Consider the following 19,550-nt stretch of genomic DNA (forward strand, 5'->3'; position numbering starts at 1 on the left):
TTATTTTTCATTGTACATCTGCTCAACTCAGTGAAATTATGCAACCTATATGGATTCCCATGTCAACCCTTTCTCAATTCCTATTTCCATGCTGTCTCTATCAGGAGACACCCATCATATTGCGTCTGGGGTGCTTGTCTGAATGGTTAAGTGTGCAGTTTTTATATAGGCTTCTCTGGGTCTCATTTCTTATGCAAAACAGTTTAGTGCAGAACAAGTATATCAGCACCTATCTGCTTGACCTATCTTCTATAGTTAGTATGTAAGACCAGCTACTGCTATGGGTTACTCAGGAAATCAAAAGTAGCACACACACAAAAACAGAAAACAGTCTTCCACATTGTTTAGAGTGTTAGTTTTCTTTACATTTCCAGTGTCATTTATTTTGCTAAGCACTTCTGCATTTCTTTCCACTTATCTTCTGCTCTTATTTTCTTACAAAACAGTATACTAAACTTTCTGTATAAAACATTTATATAAACATATATATATATATAAAAAACAAAGAAATGACCCCCAAAATGGACTTACACACAGGTATGTATTTGTCACTTTTTAGAAAATATACTGTGTGTATATCTATTAATTGTCCCTGAATGTCATAGCACTGGTTATTAAAATGGGGTCAGAAAGATAGGGGCTTTTTTTTTTTTTTTTTAATGTAGAGTTAAATTACAAAAGACAAGGAAAAGCAAGACAGTCACAGGAGCAATCATGTCCTGTTTATGTATCAGGACCATGCTGTTTCTGTTGTCATTGTTACTATTACTTTCCAATTTCATTTCTAGTTATTACTTCCCAGGAATTCATATAGCTATACATTTTTGGTCATATATTCTCTCTCTTCACAGTGGGCTGGATGCAGGTTCAGAGAGGATCAAACACTGGAAAATGTAAATAGATCTGGGGACTATGAAGGTTCTTGTTACGCTCAACAACATTTCTGGTCTTCTTTCGTGAAGATTATCAATCATTTAGAAAATTATGGTTCGTTCTACATAAGGCATAGTTATTAGTGGCTTTTTCTTCCAAAAGATGCTTCTGGAAAACGATAAAAGATTTTATTTTTTTTTTTAATAAGCACTGCTGACATTAGATACCAGCCTTGCATGTCTGTATAAATACATTTTATTTTTTTTTTCTGGTACAAAACCTCTATTATTGGTACAGATGGCTCTTTGTCCTATGTATTTATTCTTTCAGCAAACAGACTTTTTATCAATACTGCATGATGTGCTGGGAGAACTAGCCATGCAAAATACACCAGCAAATTTGGTGGTGGTGAGGGAAGGGTTAAAATTAAACCCAATTTATTTAACTCATGCACTAGTGTCTAATGAATTCTTGGCCTGTAGACTTTGCAATTGGAAAACCCCAGGTATGAAAGTGTTATTAAGACTGGGGGCAAAAAATGGACAACCATATTGAATTAAAAACAAACAAACAAACAAACAAACAAACAAACAAAAACAACAAAGTACTTCTTGCTGGTTTACAAAAAGTCTATAACACTGATAAAATCTTCAGAAACCCATATGTTCCCCCCTTCCCCGCTCCCCTTTCCCCCGTCCTTCTTTATTTTGGCTTCATTTCCACCCTGGAGTTCATATCATCTCCTTCCAGATCGTACTCTTCTACTTGGCCACTGGTCCACACCTTCACACGGTCAGTCAGGTCACTGCTTCTGGGTGCCAGGATGAAGTCATAAATGAGGGCAGCACTTGCTCCTCCAATGATTGGGCCAACCCAGAAGATCTGGAACACAAGTCCAAGCCCAGTTAGTACCTCAGGTATTAATGCATTTGAAGCTGTTCTGAAAATCTCCTCTGAAGTTTCTATGCATGATATTTCCAATGAACACATTAAAAGTGTAGGCTATCACTTGAATATTTCCTTAATTACATAGGCAAGAAACTGGGAATTTCTCACCCTGAATTGGACAACAGACACAGAGATGGACACCTGTGACTATGCTATCAACATCTGGTATTTAAAATTATGTACCTATTGGTAAAACATCACTGTTGCTCAAGCTATATTTGGCAGGGAGAGGGGGAACAATTTCTAAAAGTAGCAGACGTATTGGATTCCTTTCTCAGCGTAACCTTCAGTGATACTTAGGTGGATTAGAAAGTAATACTTATTGAGGATGTAATTATGGTCTTAATTTGCTACTAGCTACTATTTAGCTAGTGATATTCCACATAAGGCAAACAAAGTTTGGAAGGAGAGGTAATAAAAATGTTTTAGTGGATAGGCTGAATTTATTGACAATAATGGAGGGTTTGGGGATATATACAACCAAAGAGATACTAGGTCTGAAAAAAAGTTTTCATTATTCAGCAATATCAGAGGTTTAATATGAATTAGTACCTCTCCTTTTTTTACTCTCTCTCTCTACAAAGGCAAATAATTTTTCTACACATTTCTGGAAATATTAGCTATTTCTTTAGAAACATTATCTTAGCTTCCCAATAGAAGTGTTTAAGAGGGAGATAATGACAAAATTTCAAGTGTCCTCGTTTTATGTGTTTTAATCTTTAGATTAAAATGGCTTCCATATCCACAATTTCTGAACTATGCTGTACTGCCACCGGAATTCCATGAATTCTTATGCAAATAGCTGCCAAAATGAGTAGGAGAGTTGAAACAAACTAAATTTTAAATAGCTAAGAACACATGTTCATTTAGGGCTTTTATATTAGTTTGCTTTATTCAGTCTTATTGAAATGAATTTTAATGAAATACCTCATTTTAATCACAAGAAATAATTGTAAAATCTATAGTGTTTCCAGTGCACATATCCATGCATAAGCAAACACTTAACAATAGGCAGATAAGCATTTTATTAGCTTTCAAATATTGGATGATCCATTTCAGTTCATAAACGTGTTTAGGAGCCTTCCTAAATTAGGTTTGACTGGATTAAGCAGCAACAATTTGCAAACTCAGTTTAAGCAATATATGCCCAATAGAGGATTCAATACAATGAGGCTTTAAAGTTTAAAATAAGTTAAATAAGTAAATAAATAAATAAATAGATAATGGGAAATAACCAAATAATATCAGCTGTGTTACTTTGAACATACAAATTCAGTTTGAGGAATTATCAGTCTCCTTAGTGAGCAGCAAAGGAGATTATTTTTTTAAATGAAATAGAAACAGCAGTTCACCAACTCAATGTTAATGATATGGATTTAAATGTTTCTGATCTTGAAGATCGTGTATATGCAGAATCTTTTGTGAGCTAAACTAATTTCTTCAACTTACCCAATGATTTTCAAAGTTGTTAGCAATCAGTGCTGAACCAAAAGATCTGGCTGGGTTAATTCCACATCCGGTGTAATCAATCTAGGAGTTGAAAAGAGAACCAGTGGTGAGGTACTGAGGCACACGTGGCATCTTCATTACACAGGAGACTACGTAGCTGCCTACGGAATGGATCAGATGCACATAAGAGCATCATTCATCCCACCCACTTTTACTCAGAAAAGGGGGGAAAGACTGTTTGCCACATTGCTGTCCCGTCCCAACAGGGAATCAGGTACTACTGCACTGACTTCTTCTCACAAGTGTTCAATCCCAGCATTTAGAGCCACAGCTCCATGGCTCAAGGGAGCAGGGCCATGTGTGTTGCAGAAACAGCCTCTGAAGAGGAAGGAGAAGGATGAAAGTACCATGTTGCCCATCATCTACCTGCGTTCACTGGCCCATCTTGTTGTGGAACATAGCAGGTATCAACTGTGAGATCTAAAACTTACAGCAAGAAGGTGTCCCAGGGCAACAGAGAGACCAATGGCCAGAGGTGCTGATCCTGAGACATCAGTCCTTCTCCGGTCTGTGGTGGCAAGGACACACAAAACCAGCTGGAGGGTAGCGATGATTTCAATTCCTAGTCCTTGGCCTGCATTGACTCCATCTGAAAGCTATATGGAGACAAGAAGGAAAACGTCAGCTGATATTCCTATCTGTCTTCAACCAGACATCAAAGTTTCAGGGGATCTGGTGTCTCAATAGGAAACGCATTCTACTGTACATAAGGGTAAATGTAGCCAGCTTTTGCTGTTGATATAACAAAGTTGTTGCATCCAGCCAAAGTGAACACTCAGCCACTAGACACAATGAGAATGTAGCTGGTGTACGTGTGAAAGACAAATGAATCAAAGATTTGCCTTCAATAGAGTTTATCCATAAAAATGAACTCTAGTGTCATGACATTTATTCATTGCTTCTGAGAATGAGGATGTTGTGGTCAGGTTAAACATTGCTCAACTTGACATTGGCAAAGATTGCCAAACAAGCAGGGGCAGGAGGTGGAAGATACAAATAGAGTAAGAAAGGTTCATAGCTCTGGGTCGCTTGAAGAAGGTATCTATCTCTGTTATTGACAAGTGACATTCATTGTATTTTCTCCCATCACTAACTATTTTCTGCTGTTCAGTATGAAAACTTCAGAACAAGGACTTCATGTGGGCAATTCCCTGCAGAGTGCAAGCACCATGGGTAGATTTTCTCCTGAATATTAATTCACCTATACTGTGATTCAGTTGCCTGAAAATATATATCTAATATGCATTTGAAACACCCAGGGATATTTGTGGTGTTCATGTGGAACTAGCAGATGTGACACAGGAGACCAAAGGTATCTAAAATGGCTCTAGAGGCCAGTGTTCAGGCAGTGTATCTCTAAACTTGGTTTGGTGGCAATGAGCACAGTCAATGGGGATGAGCTGTTCAGCAGATGAACTACATCTGACTACAACTAGAGCTTTAAAACAATTTATACAAAGACTATTTTTGTGTGTATCTTAGACCTAAACTGAATCCCACCCAATTTCTTTGGGAGTCAGAAAAAAACATCCACAATATAGAAATCATACAGGGCTGATGGAGGAAGCAATTCAGTTTCTTAGTGAAGTAAAGTGGGTTCTCCAGCAAAACTTACACTGTCAGATGTAGATATTCCATCTGTATTGGTAATCATGGAATCAGTAGAGTTTGTTAACAATGTAAATTTTGTAAAATGTACGGAATCCACAGTAATTTACATAAATGAACATTAAACAGTAGACATTTCATATATCAGTAATACTATTAGAAACTTGTGCTTAACAAGAAACCATAGATGTAATGCTATAACAGATGTGATCTGCTTCTAATCTCTGTATTCACTGGCATGCTACTTAAGACAAAACAAGCCTGTATTTGAGCTGAATAAATTGTTGTTAAGCAGAAGTAATTGCATTTCATGGGTTGGATAAAACATGAACTTGGACAGAGGCCAGAGAAACTGAGAATGTGAGTGACTCAGTGTAGGAAGCAAGCTCTGCAAAATTTACACTCAAGAGTAGTGCTATCAGTAGGTTATCCCATCTGTCATAGCCTCTGCACAAAAAATTGCAAGGTCATACATAACAAAAACATAATTACATGTTATTTTGATCTCCACAGAGTAATGAAAGAATGGGAAATCACATTTTATTTATTTTTTTTTCACGGTTTTACAATGTTATTTCTCTAAAACTAATCTTTGAATAACCTTAAAATATAAGGATGTTTAGCTAAACTCCTTCACTTTCCACCTTTGCTATTCACTTTTCTTGTTTCTTCTATGTAACATAGGATAATATCACATGCCTAACACTGGAAAATACTGCCCGGGTCTTCAGCTAATATAAATTTGATCAGGTACATTACTAAGAGTGAAAAGATACTGATTTCTAAACTTTGGCAATCCAAAGCATAAATATTTTTATATCTCATTAATATGTAGAACTAAATTAGAAGCAGTTTATCCACATAAAAGGGAATTTTGGTTGAAATGATAGTCATTTTGGTTCCTTCAGCCTCCATGCAGTAGAAACTAAAATCAATTGATGAAACCTTCAACGCAAATAGGACTTATGTGTGAGAAATAAAAAAATAGACATAAATATACATACATATAAGCTGGCAATGAAAATTACATGTTCCAGAAGTTCATACTGAACACCTGATATAACACTAAATTAGTATTGTATTACTTCTGCCATCATCCTTTTAAAATAATCACTTTATTTGCTGCAAAGACAGTGGGATTTGTGAATCAACAATCTTGTCTTCAAATACGTCCTACTGATATAAAAGAACTTGTACTATAGACTCTGGAAAATTGTATCTCACATTTGGAGGGCCAAATGGTCAATATCAAAGGTGAGTGTATTTGCAAATGAGTGAGTGATATACAGATTCCCCAAAGTGGATATGAAACTAGGATTTCCTCTATTATAACGCAACCGTTAAACCCCAGAGAGTCTAGATCTGAGATGTGACGTGTTCATGTTAGTATTAGAAAAGACCTTGGCATTTGAGATGATTAAACACTGACCTATCATAAGTCTTTCTCTTTGCTTTGAAGGGCTTCAAGAAAAGAAGAAAGACAATAAGAGCAAAATTACACTTTCAAAACCTGTGATAATCCTTATCTTTGAGAGGCGGAAATCATAGTCTTCCTTTCCCTGCAGGAAAACACATCCTAAGGTTGACGTGACTTGAGGTCATTCTCCTTGCTAATCAACAGTTATTGATGGGCTGTGTGGAATCAAATAAAACCTGGAAATGTCATAGGAAACCTTTTGCTTTCCTGTAGCATGTAATTTTACGCAGCCTGCCAGGGACATAAGATTACCTTGTGAGAGCAAGAACTCTGGGCTGTGTTCCAAAATACTGCAAATTGAGGCAAGCCTTGGATGTCCTCGTTTGCTGTGGTTTGTGGATATGCAGTATATATTATCACAGATGTTGGTTATTTGCCTACTTGTCAGAGCCATAGTGTCACTACAGCAGCACCCTGGACCTATCAGGATACAGTAACACATGGAACATCATGCACCTTTACCATACTAACTACATCCCATCACAACACGAGTAGTAGCAAGGTGCATGTCCTGATATTCCCATAACCAAGGAGAGGTGTCAAGTTAAAATGAACATATATATACATATGCATATATTTATATTTGTATAGTCCTTGGTCACAGTAGATTTGTAAGGGTTACCCAGATAACAGATAGAGGTTGGACTAGGTGATCTTAGACATCTCTTCCAACCTAGATGAATCTGCGATTCTGTGATTGCAGAGACCTGACTACATGAGTCTATAAAGATACACAAAAGTAAATATCAACTACTTGTCTTAACATTTAGTATTCTTCTATTGATTATATCCTGAATTTAAGGTGACCATGTCTCTGGTTCTTAAATAGATATAATAATGTCTTGAAACATAAGGTGTAGTCACCTCTACTATAGTGTTGAACTGAAGGAGTCCTTTCCAGTGACCTGTACCCATACTGCAATGACTTGCTCTGCTGTATTAGTAGGCAGTTTACTGGTGGTCACAACAAGGTAGGTGGGCAGGGTCATGGGCTGATGCTGCTTTTGCCCTTGATATATCTGTGGGGAAATCTCTGGCCTCTTCTCACCTTAGGCCAATAACCCTCACATGCTCTGTATTTTGGGTGATGCCCATTAGGTTGCAGAAAAAAATGTCACAGGACAGGGAACAGCAGATTAATTCCCCATCCCATTCATGCTTCAGATTTGTAAGGCTCAAAGGCAAATTCAATGTTTTAAGGAACTAAATCTGCTCTAAGTGAATAAAATGAAATGCAAAAAGTCACAGTGATTTCCAACAAAGTTTCCATACTGTAGGAGGCAATCCAGTCCTGTACACCTTTGTGTTCACATTAATTGCTCCACTGAAATTCATTTCTAAGTCACTCTATTATTTTGACACAAAAAGCACCAGAAACATGCCCAATAAATGGGTTACATTATTGGCAAGATCTGAGAGTTATATGTAGACATAAATATATCTGATCAGCTGAATCACTCTCTTGTCTGCAGTAACTTGCACTGAGTAATTTTCCTTTGACTGAAATAGCACCCAGACCACATGCAGAAGCATACATGTAGACAAACATAGTGAGGTGTATCTTTCTGCGAGCTGAATCCCATCATCACAATTTTTACCTGAGTTCAGTGTGGTATTAGACAGGTTAGTGGGGAAAAAAAAATCCAGTGGAATTTGATAAATTTATAGAAATCACACATCATTCAGAAAGCTTCTGTATCCCAAGCTCAATCTGGTTGGAAACTAAAGAAATACTTCAGGCATACTGAACCCTTCTTTGCTACATTACTAGAGATAGGGATGAGGCAGCATTTTCCCATTCAAAGATTGGTTTATCTGATAATGCAGCTGTTGCCCTAGAGCAATCTGATCTGAATGTAGTGCTGACTCTGCTTTGAGCAAGGGGCTGGACTGGAGACCTTCTGAGGTCTCTTCTGTCTTGAGCTATCACATGAGAGACCTCATTTTTTTGGCCCTGTGGGAAAAATTGGGAAAGAATTGTCTCACTCCTGCTGTGGCTCAGCTAAGTTAATGCACAGAAACAGTTGGTGACATACATAGGTAGTGAAGGCACAGCTGGTGGATCAATGACTGTGAAGGCTCTACACAGATACAGTCTGTAACGGTGAGTAAGCCAAGAAAGAGGTAATATTGTGAGGACTATTAGACCCGAATGCAAAATTTAATGAAAAATCGCTATCCAGTCGTGACCATGAGAATAACTACTTGAGATGAGCACCTGCTTTTTTGGTCAGAGGAAATGTGCAGCAGTCACATTACTTCCATTTCTCTACAACATCAAACAGTTTTGATTTATTTGTGACTGGAATTGCGGAAGCTTCTTTCTTATAAGTGCCCTTAGCTGCCATGTTTAACTGACTGACTTCCATAGCTTCAGGCAACAATGTGGGCAAAGTAATGGTATGTTTTCTCTCTGTTTCTTTGTTGTTGTTTTTTTCTTCTTTTATTTTTTTTCCTTTTTTTTTTCCTTTTTTTTTTTTTTTTCTTTTTCTTTTTCCAACATGATATTTATTAGTTGTCTGCCTTCAAGAGAAACAGGGACAGGAAATTAAACTGGCCCAAGGTAAACCCAACTGTGTACTTCTCCAGTGGTTTCATATTTTTCTCATTAGAAATAAAATTATATCAAATTCAAACCTGTTTCCCGTTATACGGATAAGAGAGTTTGTTATGCAAGGTGGTTTCATCATGTGATGCTATGCCTGCCCTATGTCATCCAACAAACTCGTAGCAATGGATTGTATCTTCTGGGGTTGAGCTTACTTTCATATAACAGGGATTATTTTCTCATTATTCCTGAAAAATGGTAGGCCTCTGGAAATGTACAAATCTATTTTTCAGTAGGGGAATGTCACTTTTCTCCATCCTTATGAAACACTTCACTGTAAGTCATGATGGTTAAAGTTTTTTTTCAAGAGAGAAAAATGAAAACAAAGCCTCATAGCTATATCGACATATATAACAACACTGTTGGCTGGGTCTTCTCTCCTTTGAATATCCTAGCCATCCCCTATGTTAGGCTAGCTTTTGGAGAACCCCAGCAACAGTATGTCTGGGACATAATAAGAGTGTTGTGGACCACCTATGAATTTGCTACCTTCAATAAAAGTGTATTTAATGCTCATGCTAGGAGAACTATGTTCTTCTGTCCACACAAAATTTAACATTTTAAGTAGCATTGCTGCCATAAATAATGTCTTCATATCAGACAGACTTTGTGTACTGAACTCAAATAAAGAGCCAACAATTTGCACCAGGCCTGATGTTTTCAGCATTCCAAGTTATTGTTTATTTCTGACACGGCAGACTTTCCTCTTAAAGCAATATGTTTGGCAACTTCCTCAACCAAATTTGAATCTACTTCCTTGGATATATTTCTTGCTGGCTATTCAAAAGATAATAATAATAATAATAATAATAATAATAACAATAATAATGACAATAATAATAATATCTGTCTTCCTATGCTTTCTTCTTGTAGCTTAAATTTTCCTATCTTTCATTTTCCTTATTTTTCTTAATAAGAAAAACCCTTCACGTGAGTTTAAATGGCTCATGCTCTCTTCTTCATCCCTACACTGGAAATATCAATTATGCTTCTTTATACCAAACTAACATTTAAGTGTTTAACCGGGCAGTTATTTAATAGGATGTTCTTTAAAGGTAATCTCAGAAATTAATCTTCCTACTTCCCTTAAAACTGCCAGTAATTTTGTCTGACTCTTCTCATTCTTTCAGCTCCAGGCTCCATCATGAATATAAGTTGGTAACTCCTGTCTGGATGACACCCCTTTCTCCTGCTGGAAGGGTATTCCAGAGCTCCGTATATATATATAAGCTTTGATTCAATTGACAGTCAACGTGTATTCTGAGACTTTATCTGTTTAACTACATTTATTATCTTCTTTCTTTGCAATTTAATAGCATTGCTCTGAAATGGATGTTTCTATACTCATTATTTGAGTGTTATGGATTCAGAGAGTAGAAAGGTCACATTTCTTTAATAAGCAGAGTCAGGTAAAGATCTAATGAGTTTCACTTAAAATTATGCAACAGAAGCACTCAGATGAAGCTGCTTATGAAGCAAAGGATTTGCTTTGGATCATATCCTAGATCAACAATAGAAGCATTTATCAGAACCTAAGGACAAAACATATTGTCCCCTGCTAGATTATCCTTCCTATAAATACAGCCTTAAGAGCTCTAGAGGGGGCACATTCAATTCCCAAAGCACAAATCATATTTTCCATTCTTTGGACGGCAGACACCCTCCAGGAACAAGACTAACCTTCCTCCCACCCTATCTTCAGGCTGATGAGAAACTAGCCAAGTTGTCTTGCAGCAGGCTGGTATGCCATAAAGAGAAGAGTGATGGCTTCATTTATATTAAACAAGCACATAAAGCTTACATATGAAGCCAATGACAGACAGTAAAAGTCAATAGCTGTATAGGACTTTCATTTAGCACAGACAGTTGGAGATGAACCACTTGTTTAACTGTCTCATTTGCACTTTTACTTTTTGATGTGACTGTGGGAAAATTTCTCTGGGAAATGTTGTTGTTGCTGAGAAGTATAGCACTTCGTATAGCACTTCCATTCAGAGGATAAAGTGATTTTTTTTTTCTTTACCCAGCCAAACACAAGTAAGTAGTTTATTTTCACTAATACATTTGAAGCATTTATTTATACCAGTAAGTTATTTACAATTGCCTGTATTGTCAGCCAAGAAGGAGATGGTGTTTCAATAGGGAGTTGGGGGCATATCTGAATTTTGAGTTTTATACAATCTACTTTTCAAAGTTGTTACTGGAACAACTATCCAGATTTGCACAAACATCACAGTGTGGTTGTTGGCAGTTGCACCAAAGCAATATTCATTTTATACTTCTAGACAAACACTACAGCCAACCTGTGAAATTTTCAAACTTTCCAAGTCTGAGGTAGTTCAAACAGTCAGTCTTGTGCAGAGCATTCAAGACTCAGTATTTCCACGGAGTTAAAATACAGCTCTGGATATATGCACTGGACTTCAGAAATTAGGGGAACAATTCCAGCTCCTTCTCCACCTTGTTCATCAAGTAAGAAGTCATATCAAAGGAAGCAATAGGGGCCAAGCTTGACTTTATTCATTCCTCAATTCAAATACAGTCATCATTAACTTCAAGGGAAGTTTTGTGAATATGTGAAAGGAAACGTGCCACAGTTCTGCTTTCAGAGCATTCATCGATTTCTCTTGGCACAGAATGTGTCAAGAGCCTGGAAAAATTTGTTTTTCTGTGGTACCTCTCAGTGGTTCCTGGAGAAAGGATGCATAGGACTACCAGGAAAGTACATATAGGATTTCTTGGCTCCTTTCTTATCCTCAAATGCCAAAAGAGAACCCCCTTGCAGACTTTTCAGCACACATTTTTGCCCTCTTGCTGTTTAAAGAGTTTTCTCCAGGATTCCTGCCAGGCTCTGTATATTTGATTTAACAGGTTAATACTGTGCTTTAACCTCACATCATTGACATCAGCGGAGTTGCAGCAGTTAAATACCAACACTAGCTTTGGCTCTGAATGCCAGAAAGAGTAGTACTTTCCCATCATGTTGTATATTAATAAACTCACAGAACCATGTACTGCTCCCAGTCAGGAGAGGAAAACCTCCAGGAGACATTCACTTGCTCCATGGCATTATTATTACATTATTCCAGAGGCACTGAGGAGCACAGCCACAGCCTGATGTCTCATTGTGGCAGATACAATGTCAGCCCACAATGAAAAGGCTGCCTATAACTCTGCATGTTTCTAATCAAAAAGCAGCATTTTAAAGGCAGGAAAATATAGCAACACAGACACATAATATACACATAGTTTGCTATTCATGAAGTTATGCATTGGTGTAATAGTTTGGTCTATTTTTTTTAACTCTGGAACTCTGGAATTTTTCTAAGAATAAAGATTTCTTCAACAGTTTTAATTATGATATCAGGTAAAGATCTCTCTGTTATTGAATACTTCCTATTATGCTAGAGGATGACAGATAAGCAAGAATGTACTACTGCTGTAAAGAAAACAGGCAATTTCCTCCTGAGAAAAACAGGAAATCTTTAAAGGCATATTTTTTCTTCCTTTAGTAGTTGTGATCTAGTTTGGTATCCTTGTTTTTAAAAATGTTTCTCATAAAGGTAGCTATAATACAAACCAGATAGTGACATTTTTTAGGACTAAAGAAATGCTATTCTCAGCCCACTCAAAGGTCCAAATTATCTGATGAAGTATAAGAGCTCTGCTACAATGACTTACATGTTGTTTTTACCACCACAAATTTGAATTAATCTCATCTGAAAAATCTCTCTATCTATCCATCTATCCATCCAGCTGTCTCTGGTGTGTGAGAGCATGTGCGAAGATAGATGTGCATACTAATGCACAAAATATCCAAATATATATGGCATAATACATAGGGTGCCAGGTAAAGTAAAATAATTTTAACTATTTATTCACCAGTCAGGAAGGATGGTGAAAAAATGAATTTCCTTCTTTGTCATACTTAATCCTTCTTAGTTTGACAGCTAGTCAAACACAGGAAAAAATGTGTTTTAAAAAAATAATAATAAAAAAAAGACAAAACCAGCATGAATTAATTTGAATTATAACATTAACCATAATATTGTTTTAGGTCTGATGCAATTCAGTATTTTAAAACATTCCGTGCACACTTTTCATCAATCTATTTCATTTCTATTCAAATAGGACCTTAATTAATGCCTGCAGAGTGCTTTTCAAACAATGCACCAGTCATCCTTAGATCCTCCGGACGTGCACCCTGTTCATGGTGTGAAACCCACTTTGAACCACTCTACTGTAGCTGTTTAATAAGATTTAGAATGATAACCTCTGTTATTGTCAAAGGTACTGGAGGATGAGTGATAACCATCAGTTTTAAATCTCAGCCCAGATATTTCTGCTTTGTCTGGGTGAGCTTGTTAGAAAGCAGCCATGACTATGGCCATTTCTGAGCAGGTGCCTTTCCTGTGTCCCACCTCCCTGGCATGGTGCGATTCCCTAAAATGCTGGCATGCCATAAAAGACTGCTGCTGCAAGATCGAAATCGAATAATGAGGTATTGTTGTGGTGCTCTTTGTTAAGAACTAAAAATCATGGACTAATCTCATGTACAGGAACCATTTAGAAAATGCAGCCACTTCTGGTCCCATGCCGCAGGTTGGATGCTTAAGTACGCAGATGTCCCAGCGCAGGCAAGTTTGGCAGGAGGACCCTAAATCTAATCAAAAACAGGGAGGTCAGAGGACAATGTCACGGAGAATGAGGCTGACTGTATGGAAACTTGAGGAAGGCCCAGGACATAATGTGCATTGTAAAAAGGCGTCAGAAGGTTTTAATAAGCACAAGAGGTCAGGAACTCAACTACTGTCTCATCCATCCAGCGGCACCTCTGGAGCTACAATTCTCCATACTGACTCAGAGGAAAAGCAGCATCACTTACACAATTGTCCACTCACTCTGTCAAGCTCTGGGTTTATTTTGGAAGTTCTAACACCACAACCAGACTTTGCTTAATTTGAGGCTGGAGGAGAGCAGACTCAGAGGGTGTGGGCACAAAGGGAGGGAAATCACAAAGGGAAGCACTGAGTCATCAGCACCAAGCATGCAAGTCCTGCTCCCATGGTCAGAGGGCCATCGCTGGTTGCTTAGGACCAGATGTGGAAAGTCTGGTGATTCCTATCATCCATGATACCCCCTGAAGCAACTTTCCAAAGGATGGGAAAGATGTGAAAGAAAGAAGACAGAGACACAATCTCACTGAAAATCCAGTGTTCCAGGAACAAATGGATTTCCACACTGCTGGAGTGGTATCTATGGCTATTCATCTTTCTTAAAAAATTAATCCAGATCTCTTAATCTGCTGACCACAGATCTCTGGCTCTTCTAGAAAGTTCTTCAGTTGCACAAATAATATTTGTCAGTCTATGAAGTGGTTCTGAAAACAGATTTCTTCTATTTGTTATTCTTGGTTGTTTTTCTTTTCTCTTTATCTACCCTGAGCAAAACTACCTTCAGGTTTGTTTTTCTTGCCTACAGTTTTTGATCCACTTGGAACTTTAAAATAATATATTTTGTTTTATAAACTGCATGGCAGAGTTTTTCAAACTGTGACCAATGAAGCTTATGGGGGCACATTTCCTGGCATTTTAATTAGTATACAGAAATACAGAAAGTATTTAAAATTATGAAATTGTAAAGCAATGTCTGTATTTTTCATGAAGTGATTATTTTCACACAAAATTAACAACAAAACCAACCCTGAGATAAATTTGCTCAACATGCTTTTAATAGCCTGATAAAAGTTCTCAAGATAAACATTACTGAACAGCAAATACTGTGTTACCTTACAGTACAGACATCTCCTCTCACCCGCCTTTCCTGCTTGAGCTCTTTGTTGGTCATTCATTGCCCATGATGAATAGTTTCTTCCATTACCCAAACTACAGATCTGTCCTCACTAGACAATAGCCAACTATGTTGGCAGATGAGTGCACTCTGGATCAGATTTTCTCTACTCTTACAGTTTTACCAATGGAAATTTGTAAAATGTAGTAATCCAGTTGAAAAATAAAAATAAAAATAAAAAAGATATAAGACGCTGAAGGAAAAATATTCAAATATTTAGAAAAATAAAAAACATTGCATACTTTCAGCTTTTCCAATTCTCAAAGTTTTTACTTTGGCAGCCACACTACTATCAAAATATATGGGAAGTTGTGTCTTAACAAATTCAATAACCTCTCTGAATATTGACCAGAATTTCTTATTTAGAACCAGACAAAGTAACTAAAAAACATTTCCATTGACTTCAGTGATGTTTAGATCAAACCCTTCGTATGTGACTATTTTGTTTGTCTCTCAGGGTAAAACAGACCTTAATATTGAACATGTTAAAGGATAGTCCTGCTTTGTACTGATACCTTCTTTCTCTTCAGCATTGTACCTTCCATGTCTGCTTTTTGTGCTTCATTTGCTTTCATACCCCTTTTCACCTCTGAGCAGTAAGGCATGGATTCATCATACTTTAATTCAGGTACTTAACAGAGACTCTCAGGGCTGGAACGTCATCATACCAAATTGTCTCTACAGCCAAGGAAGAGAGCAAGGTTTCTCTAGAGAGGAGAGTTGAATGGATCTAAAAGCTGAAGTAACTTTATTTTTCTCTCCTTCTTTGTGAACTGGAAGGGAACTTTAGAAATTGAGCTCATCACTTTGGCCCCTCAGTGCAGGACCTACAGCTGGGTAGGATGAATGTAAGTGCAGGCATGCAGTCCCACCCAGCATCAGTGAGGACACTGGATAGCCACTGACTGCACTAAATTGCTCCCACCATGATTTTCCTGTCAGAAGCACCTTTCCAAGGCCATGGCACTGTCAGAACAGAGGCCCCAGCCATACATATCCAAGCCTTCTTCCCACCCTTGCCAAAGAAACAACACTCCCTTCCTTTCTATTTTTTTTCTAAGTAGTGAATCTATACCTTCTTTCCTAAGAAGGTATAGATTCTTCTATACCTTCTTTCCTAAGAAGGTATAGAAGAAGGACAAGAAGACAAAGCAGCTGGCAGGAATGCCAGCTCTGTCCCTCCCTTCCTTGTCCTCAGGTTAAAAAGCATGACAGGAAAGACAATCTCTGTGGTTTCCCCCTCTCCTGTTTGCTGAAGAAGGCAGTGTGCTGTGGGTGCTGGGCTGCGATTCCAGGATGCGCCCCGTTGTGATCGGCTCTGAACAAGCAGAAGTGTCCTGATGTTCTTCCCTGCACTGGGCTCAGACCTGGTGCCCCCTCAGATCCTCCCCTCCCCTCTCCAGGCAGTCCCAGCTCATCAGTGGAAAATGAATAGACGTGCTTTCCTCTCGTTCTCTACTACAAAGGAAAAAAAAACAGCTGTTGCAGTCCCCATCTCCTGGGAAGTCCCCCCCACTGCTCTTTTATCCAGAGCATTTAGAACTGGATGAGAAATTAAAATAAAATAAAATAAAAATATAAAATCTCAGCATTTGACAATGACAAGCACTGAGACCAGAGCTTTTCACAATATTTGAGAACCATTTTATCCATTAATCCACAGAACACAGAAAGTGTTGCCAGATTTGTAAATAGGCATGGTGGAGACTTACCATATGTTTCCTCTTACAGTCAAGTTTATGGTATTGGAAAGGATGAATTTGACCATATTTCAGAGGTGTTCCTAGAGGGAGGAAAAGCCTTCCACCCTCAGATGTGATTTTTGAGATTCAAGGAATCTCAAAAGCTCTTAGGCTTACCAAAATCAGTGAGTCTACTGTTTTTCTTTTCTGAGGTGCCCTTGTGCAGGACTCTGAATTGTAGCTTTGTAATTTGGAGAATCACCGACTGAGGAGCACGAGGCTGGGGTGGTCACCTACACCCACTTTACAAACGGCCAGTTTCAAGGCTTTGAGATGGAGCAAGAAACCAGCCATTAGCACTTTGTGGCAAGCAAAAGGCAAAGCCCAAATGCAAACGGGACCTCCCGTGTTTAATGGCAGCTGGCAGTCAGACCTCTCGAGGAAACCACTTGGGCGGATACCCTGTCCCACGCGGCCGAGCAGTTCCCCTTGTCAGTGGTCGCAGAGGGAAAGATCACGTATCACACACACAGCCAGAGACTTCTGGACTTAATAAAAAAGATTCCCCCTTCTTCCCCAAAATGTTTTGGATTAACCCATCAACATTTCTGGATTGATGACATGATGGGATCCCTGCAGGCACCAGGCTTCAGCAAGGGAGGTAAGCGGACAACCCACAGAGTGGCAAAAGGGTGGATGATACTGGGCTACTCAGGAATGACCTCAATGTCAGCTTTTGTTTTCAAAAACTTCACTGCCTTATTTTTGGAAATAACTGTAATGTCACAGAATGCTAAAACATATTTTTTTTCATCCTTTCTTTCCTTTTTTTTGCCAAAATATTTTCTGAAGAGATATTGTATTTGGAGCTTTATGTCCCAAATATCACCGTGAAATCTAAGAGGCATGAAATTTCAAATAAGTTCAAGTTTCAGACTGCAGCCAGGAATGTCCTGCAAGAAAGGGGCCACAGAAAAGACATGAAATACTTACTCTTAACAGAATCAGGTGAGATAAGTGACAAGAATGGAATTTCCATTTATAGCACTCCTCTGTGTATTGCTGTGGCTGTAGGACCATCTCACTGACATCCACTGACAATGGGATGATTTAATGTTTAAAAGACTAACTACCACTTTTGCTCCTGTTATGATACAATGACAACAGCAAAATGACAACATGTTGAGGAGGAGGAGCTGCAGTCAGGCAACTTTCTGTGCAGCATGACTGTCAATATCTGTGAGCAGCTGGATGGGAGAAGGCTGAAACCTGCACCCCTGTTAAGTGTGGCTTCCTCTTTTTTTTTTTCCAACCTACACTTGAGAATTCGGTTTGTTGTTGTTCCTTTTTTTTTGTTTTTCTTTTTTTTTTTTTTTTCTTCCCCATTTTTGCACAGCTAAGGGAACAAAACAAGGAAAATGCAGCTGGGATTCTGTATCAGGCAGGATGTTAGCACTTTGCCTAATGCAACAGGTGATTCTCACACCTTTTGTGATAGAGTTTCTCCTGCTACCCATCTCTCTCACTGTTCCCATAGCTTCTTTCACTGCAGTCATCATCAGCTTACACAAACAATTAATTAGGTATTGGAAAAGAACCACATTCATGGAAGTGAATACAACATCGATATATACTCATTAATCAGCATCATGAGCCAAAGATGTGTTACCTGAGACCTACAGAACCAGCAAAAGGACTCAGTCATGCAAGTGCCAGTGATTTCAAAGTGAAATTGGTGTCAAAAGGCACCTTTCAGCAACAAGGATGTACAAAATTGAACATTCGCAAAACTGATAATAACCATAGTATCCGATAGATCTGAAAAGGGGGTGTGGAGAAAGGATCATCTCTATGACACCTCTTACAAAATAAAAGGATTTAAACAGTGCTTAAATTGATGTCAGTTAATGCATCTACCCTAGATCTACCCTGGCATCAGCCAGGACTGGACCCCCTGCTAAATAAGCAATTGCCATACCACCATACCATACCACCATACCACCACCACCACCCACATCCTCTGTAGCTTACAGGTGTTGCACTCACATTTCTACTTGAAAAAAAAAAATAAATAAAGAGGGGTAATAAAAAGTTTCTGCTTACCGCATTGAGTCCCAGGAGGTTGTTTGGGAGAGAGGAGGTGACTCCTGACAGAATAGCTGTGGCCACCACTGCCCCCAGGCACTGGGCAATGATGTACATGAGCGCCTTGAAGATGCTGATCTGGCAGCTCAGCAGGAGGCCAAGGGTCACAGCTGGGTTCAGGTGGGCACCGCTGATGTGGCCCACACTTTGTGCCATGGTAGCGATGGATAACCCAAAAGCCAGCGAAACCTTCACGTTGTCCTGAGACCTCGTCGATGTTTTGTTGCCCACCACTGGGAAGCTAAAACCCAGAGCTGAGCCTATGCTGATAAAAATGAAGAGGCTCATGGCAAGAAACTCAGCCACCACTGCCCTCCAGAACATTTTCTTTTTGAATTCACTAGCCATCTTTCCTCTTCTCTCTATCCCCTCCTCACTTTTCCTTCTCCTCTCTCCCTTCTCCTGCCTGATATTTTCCCTCTGAGGTCTGAAGAGAAAGCTGGAGAAAAAATACAGTCCTTGGATTATTTATAGGGCTTTGGGTGGTCTGTAGGAGGGAAGGGGTGTTGCACAAAAGGAGGAAAGAACATCTACATAGATGCTGACTGCTAGATTGATGTAAGACACTGCACGCTTGCCAAAGTTTTTCTTCCTTTTTTTTTTTTTTCCCCCGCTCCCTGAACAGCCTTCGATCTCTGCTGCCGTTTTTAAGAGGCTTTTAAAAATCCTTGGAAAAGCCTTTAGGAGTACCTCAGGAATTTTACCCTGACTTGTTTAACTTCTGTGTCGTCATTCAGCACACAGATCGGAGTGAGAGCTTTTGCGGTATTTCTGTCTGAAGCTGGACTGAAAGGAAAAGAAAAGTTATGTGTGCAGGCTGGTAAGTTATTCACGCTCAGCTTCACTGGCG

At 38.6% G+C, this 19,550-nt stretch overlaps 1 protein-coding gene across 1 annotated transcript; it reads right to left on the bottom strand.

Annotated features, from left to right (window-relative positions):
* Positions 1–1,109: 1,109 nt before the first annotated feature.
* On the bottom strand, positions 1,110–19,252 carry AQP1 (aquaporin 1 (Colton blood group)). Its single transcript, XM_032182761.1, has 4 exons — positions 18,659–19,252; positions 3,762–3,926; positions 3,271–3,351; positions 1,110–1,755 (listed from the first exon to the last, which is right to left on the bottom strand). Exons 1-4 carry the CDS (start codon positions 19,046–19,048, stop codon positions 1,576–1,578), a joined length of 816 nt encoding a protein of 271 aa, XP_032038652.1. The 5' UTR covers positions 19,049–19,252; the 3' UTR covers positions 1,110–1,575.
* Positions 19,253–19,550: the final 298 nt, after the last annotated feature.

The sequence above is a fragment of the Aythya fuligula genome, chromosome 2, assembly GCF_009819795.1.
Source record: "Aythya fuligula isolate bAytFul2 chromosome 2, bAytFul2.pri, whole genome shotgun sequence".
Lineage (NCBI taxonomy): Eukaryota > Metazoa > Chordata > Aves > Anseriformes > Anatidae > Aythya > Aythya fuligula.